Source organism: Jaculus jaculus, chromosome 16, assembly GCF_020740685.1.
Source record: "Jaculus jaculus isolate mJacJac1 chromosome 16, mJacJac1.mat.Y.cur, whole genome shotgun sequence".
Taxonomy (NCBI): Eukaryota; Metazoa; Chordata; class Mammalia; order Rodentia; family Dipodidae; genus Jaculus; species Jaculus jaculus.
In genome coordinates, this window is record NC_059117.1 from 19343828 (window position 1) to 19361715 (window position 17888).

A 17888-nucleotide genomic window follows, 5' to 3' on the forward strand; every position below is an offset into this window, starting at 1 on the left:
GTGAGATGTTAACTGCTCTGCCACAGCTTTCTCATCCTCCATCAGCAGTGATAGCTCCAGGTCTGTTTGCTTTTGTAGCTCTTGTGTCATTGTCATTGTCTTATTCAAAGTAGTACAAATGCGACTCTCAGTCTCTTCTTGCTCAACAGAAACTGGTTTGAAGCATGCATACAAAGCTTGATAACGAGACTTTATCGCTGACAGTTCCTTTAAAGGTGTAACTGGATTTTTCTCACCTGCTGAGTCAGGATGGTTAGTTTTGATTTCATACTCCAGCCATCGATTCCAGCTTATCGACCTCCATGTTGAATAGTTGACCTCTATTTATTATTATTGTTTTTATTTTGAGAGAGAGAGAGAGAGAAAGAATGGGCACGCCAGGACCTTCAGCTTGCTGCAAGTGAACTCCAGCTGTGTGTGCCCCCTTGTGGCACATGTGTGACATTGCACATTTGCGTCCCTGTGCGTCTGGCTACGTGGGACCTGGAGACTTGAACCTATGTTCTTAGGCTTCGCAGGCAAGCACCTTAACTACTAAGCCATCACTCCAGCCCATTCTTTTCTATTTTTTTTTTCTTCTCACTCTGGCCCAGGCTGTTCTGGAATTCACTATGGAGTCTCAGGGTGGCCTTGAACTCACAGTGATCCTCCTACCTCTGAGTGCTGGGATTAAAGGCGTGCACCACCATGTCCAGTTTCTTTTCTAATTTTTAAAAATTATTTTTATTTGGGCCAGAGAGATGGCTTAGCGGTTAAGGTGCTTACCTGAAAAGCCAGAGGACCTAGGTTTAACTCCCCAGGACCCACATAAGCCAGATGCACAAGAGGGGGCGCACATATCTGGAGTTCATTTACAATGGCTAGAGGCCCTGGCGCACCCATTCTCTCTCCCTCAAATACATAAAATAATTTTTTATTTTCTTTACTTTTTTTTAAAATTTTTATTTATTTATTTGAGAGCGACAGAGACAGAGAGAAAGACAGATAGAGGGAGAGAGAGAGAGAATGGGTGCGCCAGGGCTTCCAGCCTCTGCAAACGAACTCCAGACGCGTGCACCCCCTTGTGCATCTGGCTAATGTGGGACCTGGGGAACCGAGTCTCGAACCGGGGTCCTTAGGCTTCACAGGCAAGCGATTAACCGCTAAGCCATCTCTCCAGCCCTATTTTCTTTACTTTTAAAGCTGTACTTTATAGAAAGCTATACTATTTAGGTTTCTGAAGTGAACTCTGATGTTGAAAGTGATGAGGAGCTGGGTATGGCGGCGCACGCCTTTAATTTCAGCACTCAGGAGGCAGAGGTAGGACGATCACCATGAGTTGGAGGCCATCCTGTGATGACATAGTGAATTCCAGGTCAGCCTGGGCTAGAGCAAAACCCTACATGGAAAAAAAAAAAAAAAAAAAGAAAGTGATGAAATCACAAATGACACATTTCTCAGATCATATCTTCATGTGTGTGTGTGTGTGTGTGTGTGTGTGTGTGTGTGTGTATATGCAGAGATCTATGTATCTATCAGCACATACATAGATTCAGACACACATATAGAGAAATATTTAGCAATTATATTTTTGGTGCCAGGAATTGAATACAGAGGCTCACTTACACCAAGCACACATTTCTACTGAAGTGCACACTGTCCCCACAATGAGCTTTTTTGTTTTTGTTTTTGTTTTTTTGAGGTAGGGTCTCACTCTAGCTCAGGCTGATCTGTAATTAGACTCAGGGTGCCTTGAACTCATGGCAATCCTCCTACCTCTGCCTCCTGAGTGCTGGGATTAAAGACGTGTGCTACCACACCTGGCTTTTTTTTTTTTTTTTAAAGATTATTCATTTGCAAGCGGGGGGGGGGGGGGGGGAGGGAGGGAGGGAGAGAGAATGGATGCACCAGGGCTTCTAGCCACTGTAAACAAATTCCATATGCATGTTCCACTTTGTGCATCTGGTTTTACGTGCGTAACGGGGAATCAAACCCAGGTTGTTAGGCTTTGCAGACAAGTATCTTAATCCCTGAGCCATCTCTCCAGCCCTGCAATGAGCTTTTAATTAGTTATTTTAGGATTAATGCAATGATGAGTAGCATTATACAATTTATTCTGAGGGAACCAATGATAGATAGATATATCTATATCTATATCTATATCTATCTATATCTATCTATCTATCTATCTATCTATCATCTAATTGGAGATTTCCTACTTAATTTCTGACATATAAAGAATTTAGAATTTATCACATCTTTTTTTTTTTTTTTTCCGAGGCAGGGTCTCACTCTAGCTCAGGCTGACCTGAAATTCACTATGTAGACTCAGGGTGGCCTTGAACCCATGGCAGTCCTCCTACCTCTACCTCCTGAGTGCTGAGATTAAAGGCGTGCCACCATGGCCGGCATTTTCACATCTGTATAAGAAGAAAAAGCTGGTTACAATGCAATAGTTCAGACAGAAATTAGCCTTGATACCCATGACCTCACAGTGCCTAGTACTACCTACACAGGACCCTCATAATAGGAGGAGGAAAAGATAATGACATCAAAGTAAAAAAGACTAGGGCTGGAGAGATGGCTTACTGGTTAAGATGCTTGCCTGTGAAGCCTAAGGACCCAGGTTATATTCTCCTGTAAACCAGATGCACATAGTTGCGCATGCATGTGGAGTTCGTTTGCAGTGGCTAGAGGCCCTGGCATACCCATTTTTTTTCTCTCTCTCTCCCCGTCTCTAATAAATAAAAATAAGTCTTAAAAAAATTAAAAGAGACTAATTGAAAGGGGGAGGAGATATGATGGAGAATGGATTTGTGAAAGGGAAAGTGGAGGAGGGAATTATCATGGTTTATTGTCTATAATTATGAAGTTGTCAATAAAAAGAGCCAGGTGTGGTGGTGCATACCTTTAATATCAGCTCTTGGGAGGCAGAGGGAGGACTGCTGTGAATTCAAGGCCACCCTGAGACTACATAATGAATTCCAGGTCAGCCTGGGCTAGAGGAAAACCCAACCTCAAAAAACAAAACAAAAAACGCTGAACAAATTGAAAACGAGTGACTAAGGATCCTCTCCCGCCTTGGGAACCATGACAAAATGGAGGTTGCTGGGCTGCAGAGATGGCTTAGCGGTTGAGGGTCTTGCCTTTGAAGCGTAAGGTCCCAGGTTCAATTCCCCAGATCTCACATAAGTCAGATGCACGTGATGGTACTGCATATGTCTGAAGTTTGTTTGTAGTGGCTAGAGGCCCTGGGGTGCCCATTTCCTCTCAAATAAATACATAAAAATAAAATTAAAAATGACAATGGAGGTTGCAGGGTGAACTGTGAACTCAGAAAGTGAGAAACAGGACGGAGGATCAGTTGACTTGGGACTGCACTGATGGGCCCATAAGCTGGCAGAATTATTAATTATTAAATTATTAAAGGTTGGGTGTGGGCACGAGAATGTTGCAGGGAGAGTGGACTTTACATTCAGGAAACTGGATTCTTTCTTGGAATAGCCAAGACACACTTGTGATTCTGGTAGGAAGCCTGAGTAGTCTCTCCGAACAAAGGCCGATTCAGCAGGGTAAAAACTTGACCAGAACCTTATCTGACTTAGTGGAAGAAAACTTAACCCAAATACAAGCTCTCTAGTCTTTCTGTCTCACCTAGTAGCTAAATTCCTCTGGGAAAAGGAAACCATTTACATCAGAAATTTTGATTTGTGGCAAAAAGGAAGAGAAGCCAGGTGTGATGGTACATGCCTTTAATCCCTGCATTTGGGAGGCAGAGGTCAGAGGATCACTGAGTTTGAGGCCACCCTGAGACTACACAGTGAATTTCAGGTCAGCTTGGACTAGAGTGAGACCCTACATCGAAAAACAAAACAAGTTCAGCCGGGCATGGTGGCACACACCTTTAATCCCAGCACTCCGGAGGCAGAGGTAGGAGGATCACCATGAGTTCAAGGTCACCCTGAGCTAGTGAGACCCTACCGTTGAGGTGGGTCAACAGTTAAGTGTTTACTTGCAAAACCTGCTGGCCTGGGTTCAATTCCCCAGCATCTATGTAAAGCCAGATACACAAAGTGGCACATGCATCTGGAGTTTGCAGTGGCAAGAAGCTCTGCCATGCCCATTTCCACCCATCCTTTCTGCTTGCGAATAAATAACAATATATTTATTTATTTATTTATTTGCAAGTAGAGAAAGACAAAGAGAATACAGACAGAAAGAATGGGCACACCAGGGCCTCCAGCCACTACAATCAAACTCCAGACACATGCACCACCTTGTGCACGTGTGACCTTGCACACTTGCATCATTTTGTGAGTCTGGCTTATGAGGGATCTGGAGAGGTGAACATGGGTCGTTAGGCATCGCAGGCAAGTGCCTTAACCACTAATCTATCTATCCAGCCCTCAAAAAAAAAAAAAAAATATATATATATATATATATACTTTTTTTTTTTTTCAAGGTAGGGTCTCTCTCTGGCCCAGCCTGATCTAGAGCAAGACTCTATGTCAAAACACCAAAACCAACAAACAAACAAAAAACTGGACTAGTCTATTTGGTGGTAGTATAAAACAGAAAGGCTTTATATATATATATATATATATATATATATATATATATATATATATGGACACAGAAAGAAATGGAAGCAAGTTTAAAGTTACAGACACAGAGACTGGTTTTAGACCATTTAAATTGTTGTTTTTTATTTCTTAAAAATCTTTTATTTATTTGGAAAAGGAAGTAGTGTGAGTGATAAAACGGGCATGCCAGGGTTTCTAGCCATTGCAAATGCACTTCAAACGCATGTGCCACCTTTGTGCATTTGGCTTATCTGGGTACTGGAAAATCGAACCTAACCACTGAGCAATCTCTCCAGCCCTGAAACTGATTTTTAAAGAGATTAATGATGGGCCAGATGTTCTACACTGGAGTAATGAGACAGATGTCCTGATGGTGAAACCTAACCCACTGAAGTCTCAAGCTAGTAAGAATTCTGTTGAAAGGGGCCAGAAGGATGAAGGTTTATCCCGCTCAATTCAAGTTTTTTTTTTTTTCCCCCCTTCAAGGTAGGGTCTCACTCTAGCTCAGGCTGACCTGGAATTCATTATGTAGTCTCAGGGTGGCCTCAAATTCATAGCAATCCTCCTACCTCTGCCTCCTGAGAGCTGGGATTAAAGGCAGGTGCCACCACACCTGGCTCAATTCAAGTTTTATCCCCCTTAAATTTACAGGCCAGGGCCTCCAACCAGTGCAGTCGAACTGCAGACGTGTGCGCCCCCTTGTGCGCATGCGCGACCTTGTGTCACCTTGTGTGTCTGGCTTACATGGGTCCTGGGGAATGTAACCTGTGTCCTTTGGCTTTGCAGGCAAGTGCCTGAACCGATAGGCCATCTCTCCAGCCCCTGAGGCTGTGGACTTCTGAGCAGTGTCAGGATGATAAAGACCATGGGGACTTCTAAAGTTGGACTGAGGGCTGGCTTCGTGGTTAAGGTGTTTTCCTGCAAAGTCAAAGGGCCCAGGTTTGACTTCCCAGGACCAACATAAGCCAGATGCACAAGAGGGCACATGTGTCTGGAGTTCGTTTGCAGTGGCTGGAGGACCTGGCGCACCCATTCTCTTTCTCTCTACCTGCCTATTTCTGTATCTCTCTCTCTCTCTCTCAAATACATTATATATACATACATACATATGTATATGTATGTATGTGTGTGTGTGTGTATATATATATTCCCCCATAGACTCAAGCACTTGTGAATAAACTTTTTACTTAGTCCCCACCTGGTGAAGCCTTGCTGAAGGTGTGTTGCTGGGGTGACCTTGGGGTTGATCAGTCAGCTCACTAGGAGCTCAGGTCCCCTCGCTGTTGCTGCATTTTTTTTTTTTTTTTTTTTTTGGTGTGCACAGGACACATTGTGAGCCAGCTGCCAAGCTTTTCTCAGCCATGATGAAGCTTTTTCGTGAAACTGAGATAAACCCTTCCTTCCCAGAAACTGCTTCTGTCCCAGCATGGAGAATGTAACTGCAACAGTTAACTAGGGCAGGGTTACCCGAAGCAGAGCCACTAACCAGGTCATTTGGTTGTGAAGCACTTGAACTTTGGTTACTGTGAGCGAGCAACTAATTCAGAGTTCCAGTCCACTGCACTTAGGTTGTACCACATATGGCCAGTGTGGTGGTTAGAGTCAAGTGTCCCCCATAAACTTAGGAGTTATGAATGCTAGATCCCCAGTTGATGGAGATTTGGGAATCAAGGCCTTCTGGAGGCAGTGTATTGTTGGGGGTGGGCTTATGGGTGTTATAGCCAGTTTCCCCTTGCCAGTGTTTGGCACATTCTTCTGTTGTTATGTCCACCTGATGTTGGCCAGGGGGTGATGTCCACCCTCTAAGGCTCATGCCATCGTTTTCCCCTGCCATCGTGGAGCTTCCCCTTGAGCCTGTAAGCCGAAATAAACCGCTTTTGCCCAGAAGCTGCTCTTGGTTGGGTGATTTCTACCAGCAATGCAAACCTGACTCCAACAGCCAGTGACCACTGTATTGGTCAGTACACGTCGTGGGTCCTGCTACTTCAAGTGCATGCAGGCCAGCAGCTCACCCATCTTTGGGGTTGGTCAGGAATGCAAAGTCTCAGACACTACCCAGACTTTCTGAAACGCACCCTGCAGTTTAAGACTGCCTGTCATATAACCTGTGTACAGGAAAGCCTGGAAGGCCCAGAGTGACCCTGTAGGGAGAAAAACTTTGAGATGAATCTGCACAATCTTGCGCCACACTTGATGTTTTTTTTTAAACTGCTTTAAAAAATATATTTAATTTATTTATTTGAGAGAGAAAGAGAGAGGAGAGAATGGGCACGCCAGGGCCTCCAGCCACTGTAAACGAACTCCAGATGGGATGCGCACTTTGTGCATCTGGCTTATGTGGGTCCTGGGAAATTGAACCCGGATCCTTTGGTTCTGCAGGCAAATGCCTTAACCACTAAGCCATCTCTCCAGCCTGCTTATGCTCTTTTATATTATTCTCGGATTTCACACTCGATCAGGGCACTTCAAGGATCCTTCATTCACTTGTTTTCCTTTAGTCAGGGATGAGATTCTCACTTGAACTCAGTTTTAGATATTTATTGAACTTATTTACATAATTGGTAGAAAGGAATTCTTAAAAATATTTATCTATAAATGATAGAAAATAAAAGTTGGTACAATTATGTTATACAACTTTGGAAAGGTAGATCTGTGTTTTCACACCAGGGGAACCTTTCATGAAGTACAGAAAGGGAAATACTCAAGCAGTTGGGGACCATGAGTAAACGTCGCTGATAAGAGCCCTTGTACAGATTTAAGGTTTTTGTCTCTGCCATCATTTTTGAGCAAATGCAAGTCTGCTGAAAAGAGTTCTGAACATAAAAGGCACCTAGAGTAAAATTAGACCTTAACCAACAAAAATGGCTACATGTTGACTTTATAAAAAAGGCCCTATCTTTGCAACTCTCCTGAAAGACCATAAATATTATAAATGCAAAGCCATTGTAAGCTCGTAAATCCACGAATGCCTACCTGGATCTGGTCCATAGCTGCACAGTGACAAGCACTTCTGGGTTTGATGACCTTTACACTGCCATGCAAATCGGCATGGTGACTACCTAGTCTTGAGTGGACCCTCCACTTCCTAAAGTCAGCATTCATTGCATTTGCTCTTAAGATGAACTGTTGTGTAGTCCATTCGTGGCTGTGTTAAAAAAATTCCTGTTACTCTTCAAGTATGTGGTGAAATCTAAAACTGTAATGTTAAACCAAAGTCCTTCTTTTACAAGAAAGCCAGCAAAGCTGATGCTGTACTATGATTTAAGCACCTAAAATATACTCTGACCAATTTATACCTTCTGAGCTATAATTACAATCCTTGGGATTTGTGTGTGTGTGTGTGTGTGTGTTTGTGTGTGTGTATATATATACATATATATACACACACACACACACATATATATATGTATGTATGTATGTATGTATATATATATGTGTATATATATATATATCTATACACACACATACACACACAAATACTGCAAATTATTCTTGAAGCTGATAAAAAATTTAAAAAATACAAATTATCCTATGCTACAAAGGTTCAAAATCCAAACATGGGTCTGTACTTAAAAAAAAAAAAAAAAAGACCAGGAGATATAAGTAAGCAAACTCTTAAGTCCATCTTCTCTTCTGAGGGCCAGGAACTTGTTAGCGGAGCCAGGTTGTATTCAGCTGGGTCTGTTTCTTGATGCTGGTATCTCTCTTTAGCACTTCTCGAATGGCCATGGTAGCATAAGTAGAAGGAGGAAGAGAAAAATCCATTTTCAGAGCCCTGTATTTGCCTTCTGCCAGGCAAGAAAGAAGGGAATAATCAGAAATTGAATGTGGCTGTGGGCAGAGCCAAGGGAGTCCCAGAAGCCCCACACGCAACCTGGGCCCCTTTCCTTAGGGCTCCATCTCCTAAGGGGCCTCGGAAAACGGTGTCACAGAAGGACCTTTGAGCAGAGTCAGCTGAATGGGTATGGCAGTCCTATTGAGGAAGCCTTATGAAAAGGGCAGGTGAGGGGCTGGAGAGACAGCTTAGTGGTTAAACAATTGCCTGAGAAGCCTAAGGACCCTGGTTCGAGGCTCAATTCCCCAGGACCCATGTTAGCCAGATGCACAAGAGGGCACATCCATTTGGAGTTCGTTTGCAATGGCTGGAGGCCCTGTTGTGCCCATTCGCTCTCTCCCTCTCTCTCTGCCTCTTTCTCTCTCTGTCGCTCTCAAATAAATAAATAAACAAAAATAAACAAACAAACAAAGGTCAGGTGACAAAAAACAAGAAAGAAATGCAGAAAACAAGAAAGAAATGCACAGGGCAGGGGTGAGGCAGGCAGTCACTTCCCAGCCTTGTGGACTAGAGTAGCCAATGGCCCGCAGAACAACACACCCATTGTACCGCATGTCACCAGTGACTCTCCGTCGGTGAGAAAGACACCCCGCCATGGCAGGCAACATGCAGGGAATGTCTACCATCAGAAATGGAAGAGGCTGGAGGTGGAGCTCAGCTAGTCAAGTGCCTATCTGCCTAGCGAGCACGAAGCCCGGGGTTAGATCCCCAACACTACATGAGCCTGAACCAGGAGCGGTGGCGCATGCCTGCCTGCCAGCACTTGGGAGGTGAAGACAGGAGGATCCTGAGTCCAAGGTCATCCTTAGCTCCGTATTGAGTTTGAGGTTAGCCTGGGCAACATGAGATCTTCTCTCAAAAGATAAACAGAAAGCCAGGCATGGTGGCACACACCTTTAATCCCAGCATTTGGGAGGCAAAGTAGGAGGATCGCAGTGAGTTGGAGGCCACACTGAGACTCATCAGTGAATTCCAGGTCAGCTGGGATTAGAGTTAAGACCCTACTGTGAAAAACAAAGAGAAAAACAATTCAGTTCTCCAGTACCCATGTAAAGCCAGATGCACAAGGTGGCACATGCATCTGGAGTTCGTCTCAGTGGCTAAAGGCCCTTGTGTACCCATTCTGTCTGTCTTTCTCCTTGCTTACAAATAAATAAATAAAAATTAAAAAAAAAAAGAAAAGAGAAAGAGAAGCGAGAGGGCTGGAGAGATGGTTTAGTGGTTTAGACACTCACCTGCAAAGCCAAAGAACCCAAGTTTGATTCCCTAGTACCCATGTAAAGCCGGATGCACAAGGTAGCATATGCACTTGGAGTTCAGAACAAAACTACCAAAACAAAGGCTGTATTTTAACAAGTATACCCCCATTTCACCTCCCCAAGTCCTCTGGTCCTTTGGGCTCCAGCAGGATGCCAGCAACACAAATAAGAGCCCACCCCATGATATCAATGGTGGTCCCTCCTTTTCCTCAAATGGTGCCTATGGGACCTGCTCCTGGAATGAGACCACCCAAGAAAGGCAAGGATCGAGGGGAGGGAGGCTTTTATTTTTATTTTTTAAGTTTTTCAAGGCAGGGTCTCATGCTAGCTCAGGCTGACCTGGAATTCACTGTGTAGGGTAGCCTAGAACTCATGGTGATCCTCCATCCTCAGCCTCCCAAAAGCTGGGATTAAAGGTGTGCGCCTCATCATATCAGTTTTGTATCAGTGGTTCTGCTTCGCCAGGAGATCATGACATTGTGACATTGTGACTGCTAGTCACACATGGCAACAAAGACTGGCTCCCTCTTTGCATCCAAGAGAATACTTTTAGAGGGGAGATATGGGAAAAAAAGAAGCAGAATTTCTATTTGTATTGTGAAATATGGAAATAAAATCCTTATCTTAAAAAACAAATTAAAGCTGGGCGTGGTGGCGCACACCTTTAATCCCAGCACTCCGGAGGCAGAGGTAGGAGGATCGCTGAATTCAAGGCCACCCTGAGACTACGGAGTGAGTTGTAGGTCAGCCTGGGCTAGAACAAGACCCTACCTTGAAACACCAACCAAAGAAACAAATTAAGAAATTAGATATGATGGCACATTTCTATAAACCAAACAATAACAAAAAAAAAATTAAGGCATGAAGGAAAAAAACAAAAACAGAAACAGAAAGAACAAGAATTTGATAGTGAGAATATAAATTTCACTTTTTATTTTATTTTTTGTTTTTTGAGGTAGATGCCCAGCTCATCTGTCTATATTATCTATCTGCTCAATGGGGATATTTTACTTGCCTCTAGCTAAAATCATGAGACTATGGTGACTATTCAAAAACAGAGATCAGAGTGGGTGGGCAGTTGTAATGATTGACTATAAGACCATTTTCCTCCCAAACCTATTTATTTTATTTTTCGAGGTAGGGTCTCACTCTAGCTCAGGCTGACCTGGAATTCACTCTGTAATCTCAGGGAGGCCTTGAACTCACAACGATCCTCCTACCTCTGCCTCCCAAGTGCTGGGATTAAAGGCGTGCACCACCACACCTAGCTCCCAAAACCTACATTAAAAAAAAAAAATATATATATATATATATATACACATATATACATAGATATATAAAATTTAATTGAGATAGTGAGAGAGAGAGAATGAGAATAAAAATGGGTATGCCAGGGTCCCTTGCTAATGTAAAGAAACTCCAGATGCAAGTGCTATTTTGTGCATATAGCTTTATATGTGTACTGGGGAATTAACCCCTGGCTGGCAGGCTTTGCAAGCAAACACCTTTAACTGCTAAGCCATCAGCCTAGCTTCCAAACCTGCATTTTCATATGAGAAACTATTTCAGTGTTGGCACAGAGCTAGAGACTGAGTAACTTACCAGAGGCAAAAACTGGTGGTGGTTTTCCTTCCAACTTGTCCACGTCTGTGTTCAAAAGTGGGATTTTAGGATCATCATATGCAACGACTTCCCTTCAAAGTATACAAAAATAGAGACAAACAAGAATATGAACTTTCATTAAAGACGCTGTTGCTCAATCTCATCAGATGCATCTACTGTAAGTAATTATAGGTAGTCTCCCAGTGATGGAGCAGGGCAAGAGTTTATGCATAACTGTTGCCTCTATATGTTAAACAGCACAGTGAGAAAGTATGTCAGCCCATGGAGACACTATGAAATGTGTCCAGTGTGGTAAGCTCCATTTATACAGCTGGGGTCAAAGCAATCATGGCATATCCATTTTGTCCAGGGTGGTGCTTACTGTTGTCACCTTGCTATGAGCGAGGTACTGCCTTTTGGAGTGTGGGTGATAAAAGTCCAACTCTGCCAGTTTCAAGCCCACAGCAAAAGAGACATGAATGAGAAGAGGAAAGAAAATGTCCTGCCAATGGGCAAGCAGTTCAGGGTTTCATTTTGACACTCTCAATGCTTCTTCAGACAATATGTTTTAAGGCGAATTAAAACAAGTATCCTTTTCTCTCTAGAAATATGGTATTAAAAAACAAAACAAAACCAAAACAGACTGGAGACTTCTGGTTAAGACGGTGGTGCAGGAACCACACTGAAGCCGCCCAGGCGAGGAAAAAAGAAAAAAAAAATAAAAACAACTACAACAACAAAAACCAGCAAAATACACTCTCCTACTAAAAAGTGAAGGTGTATAAGAAATTATCACGAAGCTGGGCGTTGTAGCACACGCCTTTAATCCCAGCACTCGGGAGGCAGAGGTAGGAGGATCGCCATGAGTTTGAGGCCACCCTGAGACTCCATAGTGAATTCCAGGTCAGCCTGGGCTAGAGTGAGACCCTACCTCAAAAAAAAAAAAAAAAAAGAAAGGAAAAGAAAATAAATTATCACAGCAGAGACGCAGGAGAGACCCAGGGCGTCCAGAGACCACAGAAGCAGGCAGAAGCGGCTCCAGCAGCGGGGGAACCAGGTCCGCGTGGCCGTCAGGCTTGGTCTGAGCTGCAGAAAAAGCCAGGGGAGAAGGATTCTCCACTCACACCAGCCTGCTGGGGACCTCAAGAAATGTGAAGGGAGGACGTAAGGGACCAACAGAATGGCTGGTGAGGAAGAGGATTGCGAGGACCAGAGGGAGAACTTCAGCCACTGTCCACAGCCTCCCCTCTCCCCACTGCCAGCACAAGCACCAGCAAACCAGGGACCTGGGCAGGAAGCTCACCTACACAGCACCTGGCTCGGATCAGAACAGTAACCCAGCGGCCCTGCCAGCCTACCCGAACCCACAGCACAGCAAAGAGGGACCCAAGCGGGCCCGCAGCACAGCTGAGACCAAAGCCATCCCAAAAGGTAACTGGGATTACACCAGGTCAGGCCAAAAAAGCCTGGTATGCAGATTTGTGTTGGAAGTGCTAATTGCACCTTCCTCGTCAGGGTAAATTATGTGTTAAGTCTGATGGATGGTTGGATTTGCCATTCCTCCTACCTCTGCCTTCCCAGTGCTGGTATTAAAGGCATGCACCACCACGCCCAGCTTCTTCTACTTTTAATATTTTATTTTTATTTATTTGACAGAAAAAGGAGAGAGAGAGAGAGAGAGAATGGGTGTGCCAGGGCTTCCAGCCACTGCAAAAGAGCTCCAGACGCATGTGCCCCCTTGTGCATCTGGCTAACGAGGGTTCTGGGGAATAGAATCTGGGCCCTTTGGCTTTGCAGGCAAATACCTTAATTGCTAACCCATCCCTCCAGCCTAGATTTACCATTAAAAAAAAAATCTTTCGAGGTAGGGTCTCACTTTAGCGCAAGCTGACCTGGAATTTACTATGTAGTCTCAGAGTGGTCTCAAACACATGGCGATTCTCCTACCTCTGCCTCCCAAGTCCTGGAATTAAAGGCATATGCCATCCCATGCGCAGCCAGATTTGCCATTCTCGAGTAAGCTGTATTTTGGGCTTGTCATTTGTTGCTTCCTGATTTATAGTGCCTTTGTCTCCTCTTCTGTCATTCATTGGGGCAGGGTCTCACTTGGTCACAAGCTGACCTTGGAACCCTCTACAGACCAGAAATCTCAGCCTCCCAGTTGGCAGGATTAAGGGTGTGGGGCAACACACATCCTAAGGACTTTGACTTTGTTAAAGGATCTGTTTGTCATAATATTTACTCTTGCATAAATACTCCATTCTGGTTTTCATTGAATGTGTATATTGTTTAGTTACATTCCACCCAGCGTACTAGGATCCTCTCATAGCAGGCAAACCCAACACCTAGGGTCACTTTTGTGGTTACTCTGAGAGTCTTAGGAGCCACACCTAGTACCTTAAACTCCTACCCTGAAGATATATAAAGTCAGATTGATTGATACATCTAATAATAGTGCAGATGATTAGAAAACTCAAGCACTAAATTAATTCAAGATGCAATAATCTCTACATTATAAGAAACACAAAAAATCAAAATAAATCCACCAAAAAATTATAAATCCATCAAAAATGACCTCCAGTGAGACTGATTTAGAAGAAATGTCTGAGACAGATTTCAAAAGAATGATCATAAAATATGCTCAAGGAAATCAAAGGAATCAATGAAGACAGAGGAAACTAATTTAATGAAATAAGGAGGTCAATGCAAGACATGAATAAGGAAATGGAAATAATAAAGAAAAACCAGTCAGAAATGCTAGCAATGAAAACCACAGTAAGTCAAATAAAAAACTTTGGAGAAAATCTCACTAGTAGAATGGATGAAAGAGAAGACAGAATATCTAAACTAGAAGACCAGGTGGCAGATGTAATACAGTCCAACAAAGAGAAAGACAAAAAAAAAGGCATGAATGGGAATTTCAAGATATTCAGGACACTATGAAAAGATCAAACATAAGAGTTCAGGGTATAATAGAAGGAAAGGAATTTTACTCCAAAGGCATAGTAGTCATTTTCAACAAAATTATAGAAGAAAATGTCCTCCAAATTGGGAAAGAGTTGTCAATACATATACAGGGAGCCTTTAGAACACCAAACAGAAAGAACCTCTCCTCACCATATTATAATTAAATTACCAAGATACAAACCAAAGAAAATATATTGAAAGCAGTTAGAGAAAAAAATCAAGTCCCACATAAAGGCAAGCCCATCAGGATCACAGCAGATTACTCAACACAAACTTTCAAAGCCAGAAGGGCTTGGAATGATGTATTCCAAGTTCTGAAAGATAACAACCGTCAACCAAGGTTACTTTATCCTGCAAAGTTATCCATTCAAATAGACAGAGAAATAAGGACATTCCACAACAAAAGCAGGCTAAAGGAGTATTGGAAGACAAAACTAACTCTATAGTAAATACCTGAAAGAATCCTCCATGCTGAAGAGAAAGAAAAGCACACATATAAGGAACCTAGAAAAAACAAACCATACTCAAATACTAGTTAATAGAAGAGAGAAAAGGTAAAATCGGAAGAACTAAAAACAAGAAAAATGGCAAAAATGAATACACACCTTTCAATAATAACTCTTAGTATCAATGGCCTCAATGCCCCAACCAAAAGACACAGGTTTGCAGACTGGGTTAAAAAGTTGTTGCTTCCAAGAAATTCACCTTTCTACAAAGGATGGACACTGCCTTAGGGTAAAAGGTTGGAAAATGGTGTTTTAAGCAAATGTGCCTAGAAAACAAGTAGGGATTGCTATCCTAGTATCTGAGAGGGAAGACTTCAGATCAACATTAGTTAGGAGGAAAGATAAGGAAGGTCACTTTAAATTGATTAAAGGAACACTCCAACAGGAGGACATTATAATCCTAAACATATATGCACCTAACAAGGGGGCTCCCAACTTCATCAAACAAACACTATTAGAACTAAGGTCATAGATAACACCAATCACAATTGTAGTGGGTGACTTTAACACCCCACTCTCATCAATTGACAGGTCATCCAGGCAAAAAATAAACAGAGATGCATCTGGATTAAATGAAGTCATAGAACAAATGGACCTAACAGATATCAATAGGACATTTCATCCAAATGCTGCAGAATATACATTCTTTTCAGCAGTACATGGAACATTCTCTAAAATAGATACCATATTAGGACCCAAAGCAAATCTTTTGTTGTTGTTGTTGATTTTTACTTATTTATTTATTTGAGAGTGACAGACAGAGAAAGAGGCAGATAGAGAAAGAATAGGCATGCCAAGGCCTCCAGCCACTGCAAACGAACTCCAGATGCATGCGCCCCCTTGTCCATCTGGCTAACGTAGGTCCTGGGGAATCAAGCCTCGAACCAGGGTCTTTACGCTTCACAGGCAAGTGTTTAAGCGCTAAGCCATCTCTCCAGCCCCACAAAGCAAATCTTAACAAATACAAGAAAACTGAAATAATTCTTTGCACTCTATCTGATCACAATGGGATCAAACTACAAATCAATAGCAATAAAAGCTATAGAGCGTACATGAAATCATAGAAACTAAACAATACACTACTAAATGATGAATGGGTCAATGATGAAAACAAGAAGGAAATCAAATAAATTCATAGAATCAAATGATAATGAGAATACAACAAATGAAAACCTTTGGGACACAATGAAGGTAGTACTAAGAGGGAAATTTATAGCTTTAAGTGCCTATATTAAGAAATTAGAAAGTTGCAAGTTAACAACTTAATGCTTCACCTTAAGGCCTTGGAAAAAGAACAAGGCAAACTGAAAATCAGTAGACAGGAAGCAATAAAGATTAGGGCAGAAATTAATGAAATAGGGCTGGGGAAATAGCTTAGTGGTTAAGGTGTTTGCCTGTGAAACCTAAGGAACCCAGTTTGATTTCCTAGAACCCATGTAAGCCAGATGCACAAGGGGCGCAGATGTCTGGACTTTGTTTGCAGTGGCTGGAGCCCCTGGTACACCTATTCTCTCTTTCTCTCTGCCTCTCCCCCCTACTTCCTCTCAAATAAATAAATAAATAAAATAAAGGCATGAGCCACCAAAAACAAAACAAAACAAAACAAAAAAAAAACCCCAAAATACAACCCACAAAAAACAATCCAAAGAATCAATGGAATAAAGAGTTGGTTCTTTGAAAGGATAAACAAGATTGATAAGCCCTTAACAAATCTGACCAAAAGAAAGAGAGAAGAGACATAAATTAATAAATTAGAGATGAAAAAGGCACCATCACATCAGATATTACAGAAATTTAAAAAATCAGAGGGACATACTATAAGATCATGTACTCCACTAAGTATGAAAATCTGAAAGAAATGGATGATTTCCTTGATTTATATGACCTACCAAAATTTAATCAAGATGAGATTAACCACTTAAATACACCTATAACAAGTATGGAGATCCAAGCAGTTATAAAAAGTCTCCCAACTAAAAAAAGTCCAGGTCCAGATGGATTCACTGGTGAATTTTACCAGACCTTCATGAAAGAACTAACACCAATGCTTCTCAAACTTTCCATAAAATAGAAAAGGAAGGAATCCCACCAAACTCCTTCTACAAAGCCAGCATCACTCTAACAAAGATAGAACAGAAAAAGAAAATTACAGAACAATCTTCCTCATGAATATGGATGTCAAAATTCTCAACAAAATATTGGCAAATAGAAAAAAAAAAAAATCCGGGCATGGTGGTGTATGCCTTTAATCCCAGCACTTGGGAGGCAGAGGTAGACCACCCAGAGACTACATAATGAATTCTAGGTCAGCCTGGACTAGAGTGAAATCCTACTTCAAAAAACAAAAACAGAGCCGGGCGTGGTGGCACACGCCTTTAATCCCAGCACTCGGGAGGCAGAGGTAGGAGAATCACTGTGAGTTCAAGGCCACCCTGAGACTACAGAGTTAATTCCAGGTCAGCCTGGACCAGAGTGAGACCCTACCTCGAAAAACCAAAAACAAAAAAACAAAAAACAAAAACTAAAACAAACAAACAACAATATATATATATATACATACACACATGCATGCACGCGTGTGCGCGCACACACACACACACACACACACACACACACACACATATATATGTATGTGTGTGTGTGTGTGTGTGTATATGTATATATGCAAACAATACAAGAATATACCAGAAAGATTATTCAGCCCCGACCAAGTAGGTTGTATTTATCCCAGAGATTCAAGGATGGTTTAACATATGCAAATTGATAAACTGATAAATGTAATACATTAAATAAATGGGCTGAAGGACAAAGATCACATGATCATCTCATTAGATGCAGAAAAAGCATTTGACAAAATCCAGCACCTTGTCAGGTGAAGCCCCCGAAACGTCAGGTAGTAGTTCAGTTCTGTATCATTCCAGACTGTGACTCACCAGCTGACATTCTGAGGACGAATAATGATCTTTCGGTAGGCCCCCGATAAGGAATAATCTCGAATTTTGTGTCTCATGTTGTCAATATCAAGGTTGTCTGCTGTGAGCATTTCCCTGTAGGCTTCACTAACTAACACAAAATACAAAAAGGTTAATTGGATTGCAGCCTGTCAGCAAATTAAAGTTACAAAATCTCAAATTTAAAACCAATATAAAGCCAGGCA

The 17888-nt window shown here is 42.2% G+C and overlaps 1 protein-coding gene across 2 annotated transcripts in view; it reads right to left on the minus strand.

The window, feature by feature from the left end:
• Positions 1 to 7085: 7085 nt before the first annotated feature.
• Pus7 (pseudouridine synthase 7) overlaps positions 7086 to 17888 on the minus strand; it is a 48622-nt gene continuing 37819 nt past the window's right edge. For both annotated transcript variants that reach the window (XM_045136135.1, XM_045136136.1), the window contains 3 exons: positions 17665 to 17794; positions 11259 to 11350; positions 7086 to 8350 (listed from right to left, as the gene is read on the minus strand). In XM_045136135.1, the coding sequence (XP_044992070.1) occupies positions 8214 to 8350; positions 11259 to 11350; positions 17665 to 17794 (359 nt within the window). In that variant the 3' untranslated portion in view covers positions 7086 to 8213. The remainder of the gene's footprint in view (positions 8351 to 11258; positions 11351 to 17664; positions 17795 to 17888) is intronic.